Source organism: Fistularia commersonii, chromosome 3, assembly GCF_037954325.1.
Source record: "Fistularia commersonii isolate RoL2024-O1a breed Wild chromosome 3, RoL_Fcom_v1.0, whole genome shotgun sequence".
NCBI classification, from domain to species: Eukaryota; Metazoa; Chordata; class Actinopteri; order Syngnathiformes; family Fistulariidae; genus Fistularia; species Fistularia commersonii.
In genome coordinates this window covers 14,748,984-14,769,942 of record NC_141286.1, presented here as the reverse complement: position 1 = coordinate 14,769,942, position 20,959 = coordinate 14,748,984, and the positions used below count along the sequence as shown (strand labels likewise).

Here is a 20,959-nt window from a genome sequence, read left to right as displayed (position 1 = left end):
CTCACATTCACATCTTCTTCTCTTTTCAGCTTTTCCTTTCTGGGGTCGCCACAGCAACTCAACCTTCTCCATCTAACCCTATTCTCTGTACCCTCCTCTCACACCAATTACCTTCATATCCTCTCACTACGTCCATAAATCTTCTCTTTGGTCTTCCTCGAGACCTCCTGCCTGGCAGCTCTAATTCCAGCATCCATCTACCAATATATCCACTATCCCTCCTCCTTCTATCGCATAGTACCCCTGACATTTTTCCATCCATTCCAACCTGCTTAAACCCATCTTTTCACCTCTTTTCCACACTCTCTGCTGCCCTGGACTGTTGACCCCAAGTACCTGAAATCCTCCAACTTCTTGATCTCCACACCCTGTAGCCTCATCGTTCCACCCAAGTTCTTCTCAGTCACACACATATACTCTGTCTTGCTGCAACTAACTTTCATTCCTCTCCTTTCCAGAGCATACCTCCAACTCCCTAGGTTTTCCTAAACCTGTTCTCTGTTCTTACTACAGATCACAATGTCATCTGCAAACATCATGGTCCCTGGAGATTCCTGTCTAACCTCATCTGTCAGCCTGTCCATCACCACTGATAACAAGAAGGGGCTCAGAGTGGATCCCTTATGGAGTCCCACCTCCACCTTGAACCTCTCTGTTACTCCTACAGCACACTGTCTCACAGCTAGCATACATGTCCTGCACCAGTCTAATATAGTTCTCTGCCACTCCAGATTTCCTCATACAATACCAGAGTTCCTCTCTTGGCACCCTGTCATATGCTTTTTCTAGGTTTACAAAAACACAGTGCAGCTCCTTCTGGCCTTCTCTGTACTTCTCTATTAGCATTCTCAAAGCAAATACTGCATCTGTAGTACTCTTTCTAAGCATGAAGCCATACTGTTCACAAATGTTGACTCTCACATTCACATATCCAGGCAATTTTCCAATTTTGAACAAAATGAACTTTCTGCATCCTTTTGAACTGTAGGGGATGTCCTTTGTGCTGTGAGGTGGAAGTGCTTACCACTGTGCCATCCTCTGATTTTTTAAATCTTATTAATAGGAACTATGGGACGGCATGGCGCAGGAGGTAGAGCAATCATCTTTGGAACGGAACATTTCTGGTTCAATTCCCAACTCATCCTAGTGTGTTGTTGAGCAAGACACTGAACCCTTAACTGCTCCCCTGGCGCTGGTGGACGGCGGCCTGCTGCTCATGGTTCATCCATGATAGGCTAATTGCAGAGAACGAATTTCCCCACAGGGATTAATTAAGGATAAATTATTAAACAATAATATAAATTGACACCAGAAACCAAAATCTTGGAAATACTGAACTCATTATTAACGTCTCCAATTCACTGTTGCTCTTAGGATAATATCAAATGCAGGCATAACGCAAGTAAATCTAAATGGATGTTGCATGCCGCCACAATGGCTGCGGTCAATGCTAATACCAAGCCAGTAGCGATATGGCGTTCGTTAGCAGACCGAATGTAAATACCTGAGCAAGCTAAAGTACCTTATTCTAGTTAGAAGCTACTGTTGACCCAATGAGACATTGCTACTTGACTAGACTACAGTAGGTATAATGGAGAAGGTAAATCAGCAGTTAAATGACCTCTTAATAAATCAAAAAATATAAAGCCTCAACTGCTAAGTTAGTGCCCCCACGATGCTACAACAGGTGTTAGCTACCGTCAAATGTCAGGTAAAACTGAACCGGGCGTTATGATGTTATCTAGCCTTTTTCGAAATGATTTCGAAAGTCATCACGGTTACCTTAGGTCAGTAGGTGTTTCGACATTTCAAAAACCCTCAATTTATCTTGGTCCCTTGTCGGGCTGTGGTCACTTGAGTGACGGCGAGAGCTGACTGTGGGAGAAACCTCCAAGAGAGCAGCAACACACGCAACAAGCGTTAACGTTTTTGATGAAAACGTTCAACGGCTCTACTAAAAAGATTTTTGTGATCTTCGAAGCTGTCGGGATTTGTTCACTTCTGCAACATATCTGAAGAAATATAATCCAGTTTATACTTTTTCCAAATTATTTAAATTATAGAGTGTATATATTATCATTTATTTAATGGTCAGAGTGAGTTGTCAAAAGATGTTCTTGGCAAAAAGTATACAGATGATAATATTCTGCTATTCAAAATCGTAGTAGCAACCTTCAAATAAAACTGAATATTTGTGGAATACAATAAGAAATTTGCACAAACACAGCATATAACTACTGTTTAGTGTCTTGAATATCTGAATGGAATAGCATTTTTAAATCATTATGAAAATGCATTTCGGAATGTATAATTTTGGGTTCAGATCGCTTATGCAATTCCCTCTGCTCTTTTAAATCCCCTAACATGGACTAACATGCTGTGTGTGACTTTCAACCACCTTATAGATTTTTCCCACAGTGCAGCATACAGAATAAAATTGTCAGAAAACACGACTTTGTTCCACAGGTTTCCGGGTCAACACTGGTGAAAAATGTGTTGTATTATCAATCATAAGATCACTATTTAATAAAAGTGTATATGTGGTGTAAACTAAATGACAGTATTTTTTCCAAACAACTTATTTATTTGACACATTTACCGGTTCAATAATTCAACAGAGATTAGATATTATATACTAACAAAAACACCTACATATATTTTAATGCTTTCAAAGGCATTCAGGTTTCTTTTAAAATGACAATTATAATCAATATTCTGTGATATTTGCTGGAGTTGTTGGAATCTTGTCCCACTCCTTGGAAACAACTCCCTGCAGAATGACCACAGACTCACGGCAGCACCGTTCACGCAGAAAATACATTTATTGATGTGTTTGGCGAGAAGCTGACAAACATTTGGCACAGAGAGGTTTCATTTGTTACAAACGGCACGAGAACTTGAATCACACAAGACAAAATGTTGTTCAAATCAGGAAAAGCAGAGTAAATTCATCAGGTGGTCAACGGTGTTTGACGACATGTCTGATTCAGCTCCTTCCCCAGCATTTGAGTTTGCGGATGACAGAAAGCCTTCCAACGTGCAACTACACCTTTGTTTTTCAATTTTTCTGTGAGCACAGCTGCTGCTGGGCAAGTCAACTAGACAGACATGGGACAGGACGTCCTGCAGCTACTGCAGTTGTTTTTCTTACATTCAGCAGAGTTAAAGACAGGTGACACATAAGAGGTGCACACATTCTTTTCATAACATTTCAACTTTTTGACGTGTGTTTGTATTTCTTTTTGCCAATTCCCTCAGTTATTTGGTCAAAATAATTGTGGGATTGTCATCGTCACCATGGGAAAGTGGTCAACAACTAATGTGGGAAGGGAATACACCTTGAAAATTTGAAGGGGAAATTTCTCATAGTTTATAGGAAATTACCTAAAAATAAATAATGCATTAATTACAGATTAGGAAAAAAAAAAATTTCAAGCAATTACATAAAATTTAACAAGAAACTACCATGTCACCCACCACTGTAAGGCAGACCACACCAACCCCTCAGGTTATTCAGCCTCTTATCAGCGTTGTGATCGAACTGTGCAAAGTATGGTTCATCAAGAAGTTTAGGTTGCCTTGAGGCACAAATCTGCACCAGTTGACACAGATGAAGCGAAGTGAAGGAGAGAATAACATTTTGGGTGAAACTTTTAATTTTCAGTCCCACCAAAAAAATATATTGTGCAATTCTGTGATAAATACTTTCATTTTTCTCTGTTAGTAATGAGTCCTGAACACTGAAAGACCTAGATTACTGTCTGTGGCTCCATGACACTCAGCCCCGTTTCAACCCAGGCCTTCAATCACCATTTTCATCCATGTCTTTGAGACAGAGAACATGAAGCCTACAACTGTAAGGGATGTTTTTAAAACGTCCAGAAAAAGAAATCCCTTTGTTTTCAGTCTAAAAACAATATCATGGGCATTTTGGACGGGTACAACAGGGGACGTGAGTAATTAAATGCTGCCAAAGGATATGATGTCTGAGGCAATTTAAAAAGGACAAGAAAGGACTGTCACATGTCAAGTCACTTCAGGGCCAGAGGTCAATCTTTAAAGCTCTATGCTAATTATTAAAAATTGGACGATTTTAATGAAAAGCAGTGTAAAAAACACACTAAGATCAGTGGAAAAAAAACTTTTCCAAAACTTCCTGAAAATAGCAAGAAACTACCTGAAAACAAATACCTCAAACTGATCTATTTTGAGATTTTTGGAATGAGAAAAATTTACGCAAGTTACTTGCTTTCTTATCACTTAAATACTGGCCCAACATTCAGGTCAATTTAGATGGGAACTGGGCTAGAGTCATACAGTCGGCTACCTTTTCCTCCCTCCGCCAAAGTCAAACATCAAGGTCAAATGGCTGCAGAAGCTGCAGGACATGAAGCCAAAAACACAGGAGACATGACAGAAGGTGACTCACAGAGACTTCTTTTTCTTCAGCTGCTGGTGGACAGTCTCCTACACACACACTCATACACAAACATACACAAATACACACATGTATAAGAATATGTACAGACACACACAGCAGCAGACCCAGTAAGGCAGTTACAGACTGGATGTTCAAATGTTCTTTCTGCTCTTTTTATACAATTTGGTCTCTTAAAATAAAGTCAGTTTATTTTGTATATCTGCAGCTTTAAAAAAAGTTTCAAGATTTAAAATAGCATCATGGACGGAATAAACATCTGATGTTTGAGGGGAAAGAGTAGAACGCTTCTAGCAGCTCTTGGAAATAAATAACTTCAAATACATTTCAGTGTGGACGCAAGTCGATTGGTGCAGTGTGTATAAGTGTGTGTGTGTGTGTGTGTGTGTGTGTGTGTGTGTGTGTGTGTGTGCGTGTGCGAGACAGGGATGTTCCTGGTTAAAGCTGGGTTGGGCCCCGGCTGTGCGTCTCTGTGCCACTTGTAGGTGGCGTAGTCACCAGGCTCTTCAGGTAAACGCAGGGGTTCCTCCGTCTGCCAGAGGCAGGGGCAGCCCCGGGTAGAGGCGGGGCACTGGGAGGCCTCAGAGATGACATGAGTGGCTGCATCTCCTGTGCTGCACCTCCATCTTCATCCTCCTCCTCTTCCTGCTTCTTCTCAGGAAAACGGAAGGATCCGATGGAGGTGGCGGCACTTGGCGGGGTATAGGAGGCGGGGCGGGGGGCAGCTAGACGGGACAAGGCACTGACCCGGGGATGGACTGGCTCTGCAGGGGCTGGTGGCGACGAAATGCTCTCCAGGGATGATATGCTCTGATTCCAAGCTTGCTGCAGGTCCACGGGGATGATCTTTGTCGCCTCCACTGACACACATGGTGGCAGGAGGCCTATGCCCCCCTTCCATGGCAAATGGCTTTCTCCACTGGTGGGCGAGGGCGGTGCCACGGGGGGACTCTGACTGCCCTCCAGAGCCACTGGCACTGAAGGAGGAAGCACAGAGGTCCCCCTGACGTCAGAAGCGTTACCGGGGATTGTGTCTGCTTTGTTTATGCCAGTCATTAACTCTTAGCAGCTGAAGCAAATTTTTACAGCACTATGATCCGAGCGGAAGCGATCTCACTCCCAAGAAAACCACCAGAGTTGCGATGGTACAGTACTCAATGTCTCAATATGTTCTGACTGTTCTTATCTGAAGTTAAGGTATGTCATTACACTAACTTTGTTGTTTACATTTGTTGAAGAAATGAACAGATCACTGATGAGACGATAAGCCATCAGTCTAGACAGCCAATAAGAAATATTGCTCTCAGCTCTTGACATCACCTGATTTGGGTCGCTGTTTTGGTGTCTCGGGCTTCCGAGCGATGAAGGTGATCCCGACATCTTCTTCTTTATCGGGGTCAGAGTGGTTGCCCTTCTCCTCCTCTGACTCCACTGGAACCACCACTGGATCTGTCTCACACACGCACACACACACACACACACACACACACACACACACACACACACACACACACACATACACAAACATACGAAGCACAAGAAGCGAATTGCTGATGTTTTCCAAATTCTGGCCATAAACTATGTACTATAAGAGCCCTAGGGAAATATCACAAGTGAAATATTAAAGAAAAATACCTGGAAATAAGTAGAAAATAAAAAATGGAGATGTATTATGTACATGTATTATCTTTAATATTCCTTTGCATTTTCCTGTACGAATATTTTTTGGGATCATAATGTAATTGATGAATGCCTGGATGTTTCTCTGACTTTTTGTTCAGTAGCAGATTTGACCTTTGTCTTTGCTAACTGTTCACCTTTGTCCTGCCAGCTGACATTGCGTCTGGGTTTTTCATTCCCGTCGTCCCTGGTGTCTGACCCTCGCCTCTGTCACAAGCAAGAAACAATCAAATTTTTAGTGAAATTTGCAGCTGGAGGTTAGTCGGCTATCAATTAGTGCCTTCATCATTCATCATCGTTCATAATATAATAGAAGGCGGGCAGGAGGAGGGCTATAAGTCTCCTTGCCTTCTTGAGGCTGCGCTCCTTCTTGTGCCTCTTGTATCGGGTGGACTTGAACGTCTCCATACGGCTCCTCATGTTCCTCTGGAAAACCTCGCGGTCCTGTCGCTCTTTCTCCCCCAGAGGCATGAAGTGCCGACTGTAATGGGACTGATACTGAAAAGAAACAACAGAAAAATCTGTAATTTTTGGTCTGTATCCCTCTTGTCAAGTTATTTTGACTATGGTGCTTTTAGGTGATGAGCGTAAGTAATCAAAACAGTTGTGCTACGCTTTTAATGTGTGTGTGTGTGTTTGTTACCCGTCTCCGAGGTTTGTAAAGGTTTTCAGCGAGGACATGGTGGGTTTCAGTGTCCTCCTCTACTTTGGCCCCTGGCACATTATCGATCACCTGCAGGTCTAGGCATACACCACTGCCATTTTCCCGCCTGCAATGAGAAAATACATTGAAAACCAATTTGCACATTCAGTGACAACTAATGAGCAGTCAAGTAACTTCAAACCAGCAGTTAGGTAACCACTGGCCAGGGGTCAGGTTAACCCACTGAGTTTATGATAACTAAGCATTTACAGACAGGTAAGGACTAACAACAGCCATGCAACCACCTACAAGTATTAAGTTGGAAATGCGCCAGGAAACTACTAACAGGTAGTCAGCTTACTATAACATGAGTGGACAGATTCAAACAAAAGAGTTTTCAGGTAATTGTAAAAGATTAATGTCAGTTAACAATGTACATACAGTCAAATGAGAATTAATCTGCAGCCATCAGATGAACTATAATCATTTCCTGGTAAGACAGTTAGCTCATAATGTGACTTACAGGTAGTTGGTGACGTTGGTTACCTCAGGGAATGAGGCTCGACTAGCCATTGAGGGCAGAGACAGTCTAGCTGAGGTCAAGACGTTCCCACCCTGCAAAAAGCCACACTATTTCAGATTCACAATATCTGATACAAACAGAATGCAGACTATTGTTCACTCGTCGGCATGACAACATGTTTTACTTTGTCCCTTAAGTGCTGATTTGCAAGTCATATGAATTCACATAAAATATTTAATTTATGACAGATGTCACCATCAGACCAGGGAGGGGAGGTAGCAGTTAGCTTTTAAATCTCTCAAAGATGGAGATCTGACCCAACTGATACTGAGCCCAGCTTGCATGATGAAAAGTATGTCTGGTGGTGTGTTGTGGTGCAGGACCTCCCACCTGGTCAATGACGCTAATTGCATCCCGGATGTTTATCTTCTGATACGCCTCCCAAAGCTCACTCTTTCTGTAGACGGATTTCCTCAGTAGGAGCTTACTGAGGTAGTTCTTATCAAACTGCTCCCACCTAACAGGCAGGCACACACACACACACACACACACACACACACACACACACACACACACAACACACACACACACACACACAAACACACACACACACAAACACACACACACACACAAACACACACAATATTTTACATCAGGAGGGCTCCGATGTTTTGTGTCCATTGTGCAGGAGGACGGCTCCCCCTGTTGAGCTCTCTTAGTAATTACAACTACAACTTACAACAAAATTGTTAGGCAGTCAGAATCAGAATGCACCAATATACATCAAGCAGCTTCTCTAAATCGACATTAACACGAACGATAATAAAAACATAAAATAACTAATAATTCTGCTTTTAAGGTTTTTTGTTTTTCATATATCTTTTTGACAAATTTCTATACAATTTTCAGATCATGGAGTTCTCTATGGCTTTTTTTTTTCAGGGGAAGGTTAAATTCTTGCTAGTTCATTCATGACACTAATCTCATCTATTTAAAAAAAATGAGAATCAAGACAAAAGGCATACATATTTATATACAGTGTTTACAATACTAACAAACACAGGCACACACAAAATACATGCACGTACACACACACACACATAAACACACAGACGCACACAACCACACACATGCATACACAGTATACATAAATAAATACAATACAATTTGAATTATTCTGATTATTGGCCACATAAAAGCAGGTAGAAATTATGAAGATACTGTATTGTTTTTCAAGTCAGGTCACTGATGATGGATGAGAGCCCATGTTGATGATAGTGCCTTAAGCTTACTGAGAATCATCTTTGGGCTTGAAATCAAGAAGAAAGTTTTAGTGGAATGTAGATGTCACGTGTGTTAATGTTCCTTGACTGACTAACTGACTGAAATCACAAGGATTAGTTATTTGTGCGTGTGTTTGTGTGAGACAGCAGTACTCACTTGTCCCTCCAGTGGTGATAACCCTGCAGCCCAGCGATGTCCTCCACTGCTGTCAGAATATGGTCAAATGCCTGAAAATACACATGCGCACACACACACACACACACACACACACACACACACACACACACACACACACACACACACACACACACACACACACAAAACTGTCTCTTGAGTAATTACTAATCATTCTGAGCAGAGAAATGTTCAATTCCTTTCTTCCAGTGTGTTTAATAAGAGTTAGTTGAGTTATGTGATAAAAGCAGCAAGGAAATTACTTCAAATTTAACAACAAAGTATGTGAAAAGTAAAAATAAACCTTGGTTCTATATCCAAGTTATATACTGTAAATCACTTGAACATGAGGACCAAACTGGTCTGTTAGCCACCCCAAGCTAGGTCATTGTCTGCATTAAACACCCAAGTCAATAGCTTACACAGGAATTTAGTATTCACATAAAAGTTACATCTCTAACATCTTTGTTATTTATCATCAGTAGACTTGACATAAGAATTTTATCATCAGAATGACCTTTCACCTAGGTATAATTTATTGGTTTTACTCAGTTTAATGTTGCAGAGTATGACACTGATTGACAGTTTGAATCTAAGTGTCTCCGCGATAAAACAAGTGACCCACCCTCTCATGAATCTCCTCATTGATGGTGGGTTTCCTGCTGGTGGAGCGAGGAACCTTCAGCCACTTGACAAGAGGCTTGATGGTCAGACCCTGACAGATACATGATGAGCAGATGGACAGATATATGGGTGGACAGACGCACACACAGACATTGTGGTTATTCACTTTTATTCGCATGTCAATCTGTGGCTTGAATTTCGTCTATATGTACCAAATTATCATATGATTTTCTTAACAGAAGATTAAATGTCTTAGACACATTCAAGTTTGAATTAAAATTCATTTTTTCTTTTCTTTCGGAACAAGGGCTATGTCTAAATAGGGCTCTGTCTTTGTCATTGTTACTTCCTTTCCAGTATCTCATCAGGTAGTTTTGCTTTCACGTTACCCCATTTCTTTTTCCTATCTGGTTGCTGACAAGATTTAGAGTTTTGAAAAAACAAGTCTGACATACAGCTGCTAGAAGCGTTCTACTCTTTCCCCTCAAACACCATTTTTTAATAAAAATGGTATCCAAATAACCTGTAACAACCCCAAAAGATAATTCAGTGTCCAAGTGTTTAAGTTTCTGTGGCAGGAAACAATTTGCTGATTCACGATGGGAAAGAAGAAGCTGAACTCAACATGAACTCAGAGGAGATTTACATGGTTGGTCACTTAGAAAAATACACATTCCTGTCAGGTCGCGGTCTTCACATGACAGAGCTGGACACATTTTTACAAAGAAAGCAAATATCCAGAATGACGTAATGAATTAGCTGGTGTTAAGGGGGCTTGTGGCTAAGACACTAATACTTTATTACTTCTGTCTATATGCAAAATGTGGGTACGCTATCATGTCCTACCAGCATGGGTCGTTAGAAGCATTAGCATGCTAACTGTAACACTCATTGGTGAGGTCAAGTGACAAATTGTTGGTCACATTGTGACCATTGTGTGACAGGTCACATTGTCATCTGAGAGTATGTTGTCCAGGTAACATGAGTTTGTAGGTCAACCCACGGTGTCGTCTGAGAAAAATGCCTCCTACCTGAAACATGACGGTGAAGAAGACAACGACGATTGTTGTGGCGACAAAATAGTCTTTAGCTTTGACAAACTGGCTGTCCAGCAGTACCACCAGGGCAAACGCCACTGCCCCCCGTAGGCCACCGTATGACATCACCACCTGGTCGATTCTATCCAAGGGGACGAGGCGGAAGCGGTTGAGCACCCAGGTCTGACCAATTACACCTGTGTCAGGGTCAGAGGTCACATACTGAGGTAAAGTTGTATGACAAAGACTTTTACCCAAGCGGCCAAGTGAGAAACGATCTTATCAATGACTACAGTGGTTCATCTCTTATCTGAGAGGCTCCTTCATCTTGAATGAGTTAATAATGACTTGCATGTCTTAATATCACAGGGACTGCATTTTATTTTATGTGTATTATGATTTATGTTGTATCATTCAAATGCCTTTTTGTATATTTTTGTATATGTTTGGATGATTTGCATGTTTTAACCCTCTGAGCCTGAAATCGAACCAGGTGGTAAGACAATTTCCTTGTTTTTTGTTTGCTGATTTCTAATTTGCCCAATATGGCATTCCTTATCAGCCACACTGCACAAATATACAAAGTATATGCACATTTTTCGAACATTCTGCAATGGCCAAATGTTTAATGTAATGATGAATGATTAATTATAATTTCACTTTGGTGAACCTCATGAGGTTAATGCAATAGAAAAATTGAAAACAATGGTAATTTATTTTTTTTATTTCTGCAATGATCTTAGTGGAAAACTTTAATGATTCTATTTCCTCATGTTTTGAGTAATTATTGTAGAAGAAGAGATTGTGTCACCTGCTCAAAAAAATCTGCGATGACAATGTCAAACTCAGAAATACAAGATCAATTTTCTCCTCATGACCATTCAAACTCATTCCATTAAAGCTACCATTGAGATTTGTTATTGCCTTTCAGCCCAATGATGTTTTAGAATCTTGAATCTCTAACTTATAGGGATGCTAATGTCTCTCTGATTGTGTGAGTTATCATAAGGCTATTGCTATGAAAATTTGTGTGGTACTGACCCATGGCCCTGAAGATGAAGATGAAAATCAGGGTGCAGGACACCAACCCTGTGTCCCAAGCCCACTTGGACTTGTCCACTGCCGATATGCCAAGGAAGATGAAGATGATGGTCTCTGCAATGCTGGCCAGGGTCTTCATGGTGTACTTCACCGTGGTGCGAGACTTCTGGGAGATGTTCGCCTCCACATACTTATTGGCTCCAATCCCACAGAATGTCATCCTGAGGGTCAGAGGTCACAAACTTCAACAGGTTTACATACTGAACATGAATCCGTCAACAACAGCTCTGATCTGGGATTCATTGAATCTGATCTTCAACCCACCAGGATCCACTGAATTGATCTGGTCATCTCTGAGCCTGGTCTAGAATCCTCTAAGACAGATCTAGGATCTACTGATCATCATCATCTAGTATCCTGATTGAGCAAACATGAACCTGGAAACACTAGCACATAGTCCACTGTATTCATTCCATGTTTTTACTTTATTGTTAGAGAATAGGGTTAGATGGAGAAGGTTGATTCACTGTGGTGACCCCTGAAGGGAAAAGCCAAAAGGAGAAGACTGCCAAATGTTTCACACATACAGAGGATTGAAAATGCATCTAACGTGCTATTCCTCTGATGGACTAATTCCTGATCCTACTCTCAAAGATAATCTCATCATCTTCACTCCTGCTACCTCCAGCCCTGCTTCCTGTCTTTTCCTCAATGCCGCTGTATACAGCATTGCTGTTCTCAACACTCTTGTACAACTTTCCTTTCATTCTGGCTGATACTCTTTTATCACTCATTACCCATTACACTTTTCTCCTATCTGCTCTCTTCAGTCCCCTCAGTGTCCCATTTCTTCTTTGCTAGCTTCTTTCTCTTTTTATACACCTGCACATCCTCCTTCCGCCACCACGTCTCCTTATCTCCTTTCCTCTCCCAGACCACTCAGAGTTTTCTCATCTCTTTCTTGAAAACCATGCAACACCTCCCTTTTCAGCTTCCACTACTTCATTCTCTGCTCTGCCTTTGTCCTCTTCCTCTTCTTTGTCACAAGATTAATCCTAAAAACCACCATCCAATGCCGCCTGGCTACGCTTTCACCCACCACTACTTTGCAGTCACCGATCTCTTTCAGTGTTCCTGCCTCTTCTGGAAAAAAGCGTTCACTGCAGTCATTTCCATCCATTTTGCAACTCTTTTTCCTGTCATCAAAGTCCCCGCTCTCAGTCCAAGATGCCTTTTCCTCTTCCCTCTCTTCTTCAACCCATAGTAGCTCAATGTCCACTGGTACTGTGTTAGTTGTCTACACTAATAGCAGATGTTCATCCTGGCTTCGATCAATCTGGTATGAGTCATAGGTTTGCATACTTGGTATTGGAGAGTAAAGAGACAAAGAAATACAGAGCGATACGGGGCATTTCATAAGAAGATAAATTTCACTATGACTGGATTTCAGAGTGCACCATTCACAATCGAACCAATCTACCTGTTATACGGGACTTGAATATCAATAGTCCAGCAACTGTTGGAAGTGCGAAGTTAAACTCACGACAAGATGGAGGAGAGAGACAACAGCTCGGCAGTCAGGTAGGCCAGGTAGACCAGCAGGAAGACAAAGAGTGGCTCAATGATCCGAACCTTCTTAGTGAAACGAGTGGTGAAGCCCAGGATGACTGCAAAGACCAGACCCACCAGGGTCCCACCAATACTGACAATGAGAAAGGATGCTGAGGGGGAAGAGGAAGAAGAGCATTTAGCGAAGGAACTAATATAACTTTTCTGACTTTTAAATACACCATTCTATCTGCATTATTACTTAATCATCCTCCTCGTTGAGGGTCATCTTCCTGCAAATTCGTAAGTAAATCACTTTAGACACATGCCCACGTGGGAATTAATTTCTGGTATTTCACGTAGGGTCTTTTTCCTCTTGTTAGCGTGTTGTATTTTTTGTGAGATTTGAAAATATTTCTGATAGTTCAAAAATGAAGAATTTCTTTGGAATTTTTGGGTAATTAATGTCAGATTTTTAAGGACTATCTACATTTATTGAAGTTGTATTTTTTCTTATTTGCTTCTTAGCTGTTGTTCTTTAGTATTTTTAAGGAACCAAAATGGTCAAAATTAAGAAACTGCTTTTGCAAGTGATGACTGCAATGGTTTGCTATTAACTCACCAACTCCTTTGAAGTAGTCAGCTGTCTGTACGTTTTCCACCCCGACTTCGACGAAAGAAATAAAGACTTTGTACAGGACCTGTGTGATCACACAGAAATATACAGAAACACATCTTTATTATTATCATCATTACATTTAAAAATGCCATTCATGCAAAGAAAAATATATAAAACTTGCAATATCTAAACTAATCACATTGTGTTTTATCAAAAATGCTTCTCTGTTGAACATACAGACTTCTAAAGACTTCTCCAAACGCTAGAAATAGACCAGAGGTAGAAACATCAGAAGTTCTGTGGCTGCTAGGAGACAGAAACAGGCATCACACCCTTCACTCATCAGCTGTTAAGGACTTCAGTAGTTTAAGTTATTCAGGTCCTTGATGGAATGAAATAAAACCTTTATTACAATACATTATCATTTCACTGTTTCATAGTGCTGCCAGTTTCATATCTGTAATTGCTACTGATGTGATTCTCTATAAAGAACGCAACATTTCTCTGTGTTTTTCTATGTTTTGAATCAAGGCTTGTCTGAAAACTTTTGAAGGTAGCTGGGGAACAGCTCATGCCATTCATCACCTGGCTGCATCACTGTAGGTAAACTGTGGCTACTGTTTTCAAGAAGAACAAGAGTGGCAACTTAATGTTGGTGCCCTTCTTTCTCTGTGTTTCAGTTGATGACAGTGCAGAGACACATGTTTTTGTGTTCCTCGCCAGGTTTGTTGCACTTTAAGTTTCTTGTGTTTTTCTGTTTACTCTGAACTTTCTTGGTTTACCTGCATTTTCTTTTGGTCCCCCAATATGTTCCTCAGCAACCCCCTGCCCCATAGTCCTGCCCCCCCCAGGATCAACTCACTCTGAGTGCTGCAGAGGATTAGAATGAGGTTAATCTGCTAATCTGCTCTCAGCAGCTCAACACTCAGCGAGTAAATGACCAATTTCTCTCATCACTCAGCAAAAACACTAGGTTTTGAAGGGGCATACTGGTGATCATGAAGCCTCTCTATCACCATGGAAACAGACAAGTTGTCATGGGAATTTGTTCCTTGTACTGATGAGTGGAGTTAAGAGGTCTAAGCAGTGACAATATATGTGTGTGTGTGTGTGTGTGTGTGTAAGTTGAATGTCTCACCACAGTGACAGCATCATTAAGTAGTGACTCTCCGAACACAATGATAAAGAGCATGTCATTAACATGAACTTCCTCAAAAACAGCAAGTACTGCAACAGGGTCGACAGCTGAGATCAGAGCGCCAAACAACAGGAAGTCCATCAGCTCCGCCTGTACGCGCTCATCTGACACACACACACACACACACACACACACACACACACACACACACACAATATAGTTGAATCATTTTCTGCATCAAACTTTTGACATATGAAAACAACTCTTGGCTTCTTGTTTTAGTCGGAAAGAGTTTCAAATGTTGATCGTTGGTTTTCCAAATCTATAAGGGAATTAATTACTATTTCAATCAGCTGAAATAAGACTATTTTGACATTTTTGTCTATCAATTAAAACTAGATTGATACTGAAAGCAGTTGAATATTTGGATTCATCAGTTAACTGCTGCAGATCAGGTCAAATATTTAAAGATAAGTGAAATACTGTCCAGATTTTAGGAAAAAGGGAGCCCTAAATGACATTTAAAAAGTGTTGTACATGTTATACAGTTACCGTTTTCATTTTCTTCCATTACAATTAATAAGCACCTTCATCTGATACAAATCATAAGTTCACTGGTTACAATGTAAATAATGTTTATTCAGCTGAATGACCTCAAAATTGACCTGACAGTGACCTACGACTGACCTATGACTCCAAGTAGCTTGGCAGCATACAGACAGAAGCCGGTGCAGAAGGCATTCCATAGTGTCCCCACCACAGCATACGTTAAGATGGAACCCAGGTTGTCAAAGAAGAGACGGGCGGGCATGAAGTAGCCAGCATCACCCACAATGGTGGGCAGCAGGAAGAGAAAGAAGAGGGCGGGCTCCAGCTGGTAGAGCTGCTTCTTGTTGGCCACCAGCACGACACCACCCAGGACCAGACCCAGCAGGATCAACATGCAGCTCTCGGGCACCACGGTGGTAAAGCGCTGAGAGAAATGGAACACTGCCGGAGAAATGAGATGTTAGGCTACCATCTTTAGCATGCTGTCACTCCTCCAATTGGCATGGGTCAGCCAGGAAGAACCCTGCCAGTGGCAAGAAATGATTTATTACAACACCTTGGAATTACACTGGCTGGAGAAAGCTGCTTATTTAAAATAAATAGCCCTGTGAAACAAAATTGCCAAAATGATACCCACCTGAAAGTCTGAAAAAAGGTAAAGAATACAGATCTGAAAAAGTAAAAATACTCCTTTCATTTTAAAAATAAATTCTAAAAACGATCAAAGACATGTTGCTAATAAATAAATAAATGTTATTTATTTATTTGACTTCCCCCAGAGGTCTTTAGAACCTCCAGCCTTCAAACTACTTCACCCAGATCGCCAACGACTTATTCTAGATAAAAATGATGATCGTTTACAATTCATGTAAAGCCCCATCCAATGGAGATACAGATTCCCCTATGGGTCTTCAAGGTCTCAGTGGAAATTAAACTCTTTTAGAATAACATCTAATGATACGTACATTTGACACTTGTATGTTCTTTAAGTGCTAAGTAACAAATATTATTTATTCTAATATTATAATGATAATATTTAAAACACCTATCTTCCTTCATCAAATATATTCAGAAATGACCACAAGTCAGCAATCATAAATTATTACCAGTACAATAATAATCACTCAGTAAAATAAAAACGATTTTCTTATTGTATAAAGTTTATGTTTAAAGGTCAGTGGAGTTGTTTTAAAATTAAATAAAATATAATGAAATATAACTTATATATTGTTACTGTGCTTAAAAAAGCAAAACATAATGAGTCATCAGATTCCCATTTTACAGCATGACTTTAAACCTCTCGCTTTATGTAAACAGTTATAAGCATGTGTTAATAAGAGTGAGGCAGAGCCACATCCATTTCTGTTTAGATCGTGATGGATAACAGGTGGTTTGTTCTCATGTAACCATGACGACACCCCCCCTCCCCCGATCCCTTCATGAATTAAAAACATCAAACAATTCTTACAATCAGGCGTGTGTGTGTCTGTTGTGCAGCTTCAAGGGGATGGAAAAAGTCTCCATCAACATCATCCCGCTTAGGATGCAACAAGTCCGTGACATGTGGGGGAAGAGGAGGAAACACGGAGGCTGGGAAAGATACTCGGAGATCCAGGAGGAAACAAAGGAGCTTTGGTAGACAAGATGCAGATGAGGAGATAAAGAAGGAAACAAAAGACACTAGGTGATCAAGCAGTAAATAAGGAGGTGATTAAGGACATGAGGAAGTAAAAGGGGATCTACTGTTGGGATGATTAGTGACATGAGGTGAAGGAGACTATAAAGAGGTGACAAAGGAAAAAACAGGGAAGTATAGGATATGAACTTTAGAAGTTCTGGAGTAAGGAATAAGTGGGCGGTGAAGGACACATGGGGGAAGAGGAGGAAATAAAGTAGCAGTAAGGGACAGGAGGCATGAAGACTGTAGAGGATACAAAGAGGAAGAGGAGTTAAAGTGAAGTAGGAGGGAAACAACAGAAGTTGTTGAATGAGCGCAGCTGCTGAATGGCGTCTATTGACTCAGACTTCCTTATCTCCAGAGTTAGACCTGAACGCACCATGAGACGCTTTGACCCAAACATGAACTTAACAGACACTTCCTGCTCTGAGGGGATGAAGGGGGTTTTCAACTCCTAACTCGACATACACAAGCGCGCAGATACGCAGTCACACACAGACACACCAAAACACACACACACCACAGAGCCTCCCACTCAGCAGACGAGCAGTGACACAAACACTGAGAACATTCAGCTGCTCAAGAAAATGTTTCCATTCGTTTTCATGGTTGTCACCCATTATTCCCCTTTTTTTAATTCTGGATCTGAATGTGCCGTGTTTTATCATTCCAGAAATAATAGAAAGAAAAAAATCCAACATAAAACTACGGGAAATTGCTGAATAGGAAAGAAAAAAAAAATGATTTTGAATATTGGGAAATGGGGTCATACATCTAGGTCAGTAATAAGAAAAGATTCTTTCACAAGTAGATAAATAAAAGTATAATTAAACAGAAGGGCGGTCAAGTCTAAGCACACGCTGTAATAGTTGTAATACAATGTAAATCTCATTCAGGATTCAACAGAACAGAAAAACAGCTGTCCACAGCGAGGATGAACAGCATGTGTGTGTAGGTTTCATCACTTCATTAATATTATAAGGAGTGTGTTGTATTAGGGGAGTTTATCCCACGGGCAAGTTAGTCATCAGCTGCTCCACAAACATGACTTTGTTTGTATGTGTCCATTTTGTTCGTACATCTGTGTGCCCAAGTCTGTCAGTCTGCGCCCTTGCTTTGTGGGTGTGTCAGCTTGTGTATGTATGTGTGTGTGTGTGTGTGTGTGTGTGGTCCTTTAAAGGACCAGACTGGTTGTTTAAAACAGTGCTCAACAGTTTGCAAAGTGTTGTGCCTGAATGTTGTTCAGTCACTTTTGTGTTGCTGTTTCATTAGTCATTTGGGGTCACAGGAGGAGGGGGAAGGCAGGGGAAATAAGGAGTTGGTGAAGGACATGAGCGCGTTGATGAGGAAACGAGGAGGTAGAGGAGAGGAGGAAGGAAAGGAGGAAATACGGATGTAGAGAAGGTAGAAAAGGACATGAGAAGGTTAAGGGAGAAACGAGTTAGTGAAGGACACGAGGAGGAAATTAGGACTTTGTGAAGGACAAGACAGTTGGCAATAAGGAGGCAGGGAGGATCATGAGAAGGAAGGGGATTAAATAATCAAGCAGAGGAGGACATGAGGAATTTGAATAGGGAATGAGGATGCAGCAAATGATAAAAGGGAAGGAAATAAAGATTCACTTTGGGACAGTTAGCAGTTAGGAGTCAGAGAACGACACTGGAAAGTACAATGGAGAATGAGGAGGCAGGAAAGGATACAAAGAAATTAGTCAGGTAACGCAACAAGAAGGCAGAAAAAGAGATTTGGCATAAGTGAAGGTCATGAGGAGGTAGGGGAGAAACTGAGTGGGCAGTGGAGGACATGAGGAGTTATAGGAGGAGGAAAAGACGAGAGAAATGACACAAGAATGTTAGAGAAATAAGGAGGACGCAAGGGGATAGAGGAGGGAAATGCAGACGGGTAAAATAATCCCTGGTTGAGGATCTGAAGACCCCTGGAGCAGTCTCACACAGAGGTCCGGATTCTGTGATCTAAGTGAACATGAAGGAGCTGCAGGTTCAGGATCAGGTGACCTTCAACCGTTTCTCATGAAGGTGGGACATAATCCAGAAATCAAAGAGGAAATCTGAGGCCAGAGGGTTTAATCTGACAGACATGAAGTGACCCTTTTTTCATTCTGCAAGAGAAGAAGATGGAGGAGGTCGAAAGAAGGAGAGGGAGGGCGTCTCGGACTGGATAATTCAAAAACTTTATCCAAAGTTTCAAGAAACAGCGCAATGATCGTGTCTTTTTTCACACGCATACCCACACTCGTGAGGTTCCCCCTCGGTTTCGTGAGGACCTCATGCATCATAGGGACGGTGTGGCGCACGAGGTAGAGCAATCATCTTTGGGACATTCCTGGTGCGATTCCCGGCTCCTCCTAGAGTGTCAAAGTGCTGTTGAGCAAGACACTGAACCCCTAACTGCTCCCCTGGCACTGGTGGATGGCAACCTACTGCCCATGGTTCATCCATGATGGGTTAATTGCAGAGAACGAATTTCCCCATGGGGATTAATAAAGGATAAATTATTATCATCATTATGATCAAAAACGTGATCAGGAAGGTCACATTGCAGTTTCCAGCCTCAAATTCAGGACCAGCTGATTTATTCTTCTTATTCATTCTTATTATCTTCATCATATTTTTTTTTCTATAATAAATTAAATTATTAGAAAATACTTTTTGTTTTTAATGAAGAAAATCTCCTGGGAGAAAAATGTTTAGAAAATGAACTGAAAGTCACAGAATCAGCTTGATAGTAGTTTGAAATTCCACTTCAGGTCAGGCGTCTGTGTTTACTTCTCAGTCTCTATCTTTATTTAGAAATAGAGTAAATATACATTAACTCTATATCGGTATGTTTGGACCCCCTCCCCAACCCCCATCCCCTCCCCGGCCGCAGGTGAACTCACAGATCTTGGCCACGCTGGCGAGCAGCAGCCACACGGCGATTATGTAGGGGGTCTGCACGTAGCTCCACTCCCACTTCACGATCCGGTAGCCGCCTCCGTGATGCTCGTGTTCCCCCACCTCCTCAACCTCCTCCTCCCCGGTCCGTGCCGAGGCGACGCCGGGCTCCCCGTACCCCGCGACGACTCGCCGGTGGAGGACCGGCGTCGGGGCGGAGGAAGAGGCGGGCGCCGGCGGGGATAAGCCGAGCCCTGGGCTCCCGGGCGCGTCGGCGGCGGCGGCGTTCGCCGCCAGCAGCAGCGAAAGCAGCAGCGACAGAGCGAGCGGCGGCAGCAGCATCTTCCCCCCGGAGCTCAACGGGCGGGCATCCCCCCGGTTATATACACACACGGACACACCGACGGGACGGAGCCAGAACGCTCAGGCTCCGGTAAGACGGAGGAGGGGACACCGGAGCTAGACATGTGACCCGCCCAGGCTCCTTTAAAGCGACGGCGACCGCGCAGGTACAACAGATGTGAACTGGGCCGGATTCCGGTTGAAACTCACAGTACCGGGTTCATTTGGCAGGAAAAAAAAACCTAGAAAGTTCCTTATCACTCACCCGGAGCAGTGAAGGGAGCCGGTGGTTGCCAGGTTGAGAGAAATTCCGCTTATTTGGCGGGTTAAAACCTGGAAGCTGTGAAATGAGCGGTTGGTTCAAGTTGATACTACAGGGGATGGAAGGAAACCCACCAGCTGAATAGAGGCCCAAAACAAAGTTTAAGAGAGAAAAACTAACTGGATGATAATATCTATGATCAGTTAATCAATACAAGTTATTCCTATATTATCAAGTTTTTTTTTTTCCCGATGTTAACATTTAATTTAATGGGATACTTAATGCTTAGCCATTTCGCCTCACAGTAGAAAAGGCCCTGGTTCGATGCGCACAAGGAGCCTTTCAATGTTTGCTTGCGCTCCCTGTGTCTGCCTATGTTTCATCCAAATTCCTCCCACAGTCCAAAAAAACATGCAGAAAGTTAATTGTACAAAAAATGTGCAGTGTGTGTGTGTACGTTTGTGTGTCTCTGTCAAAAAAAAAAA

General features: G+C 41.8%; 1 protein-coding gene across 1 annotated transcript; it reads right to left on the bottom strand.

The window, feature by feature from the left end:
* Positions 1–2,806: 2,806 nt before the first annotated feature.
* slc9a5 (solute carrier family 9 member A5) lies at positions 2,807–20,333 on the bottom strand. The gene is made up of 16 exons (XM_086143773.1): positions 19,876–20,333; positions 15,437–15,739; positions 14,750–14,913; positions 13,615–13,693; positions 12,988–13,165; positions 11,445–11,665; positions 10,398–10,600; positions 9,368–9,457; positions 8,725–8,795; positions 7,675–7,801; positions 7,285–7,376; positions 6,762–6,888; positions 6,467–6,616; positions 6,256–6,325; positions 5,759–5,887; positions 2,807–5,415 (listed from the first exon to the last, which is right to left on the bottom strand). Exons 1-16 carry the CDS (start codon positions 20,210–20,212, stop codon positions 4,877–4,879), a joined length of 2,880 nt encoding a protein of 959 aa, XP_085999899.1. The 5' UTR covers positions 20,213–20,333; the 3' UTR covers positions 2,807–4,876.
* Positions 20,334–20,959: the final 626 nt, after the last annotated feature.

Coding starts and splice junctions, on each gene's coding strand:
- slc9a5 (XM_086143773.1), bottom strand. CDS start 20,212: ATGCTGCTGCCGCCGCTCGCTCTGTCGCTGCTGCTTTCGCTGCTGCTG. Junction 11,666..12,987: donor TCTCTCTCCTCCATCTTGTC/GTGAGTTTAACT, acceptor TCTGACCCTCAG/GATGACATTCTGTGGGATTG. Junction 7,802..8,724: donor TATCACCACTGGAGGGACAA/GTGAGTACTGCT, acceptor CCTGCCTGTTAG/GTGGGAGCAGTTTGATAAGA.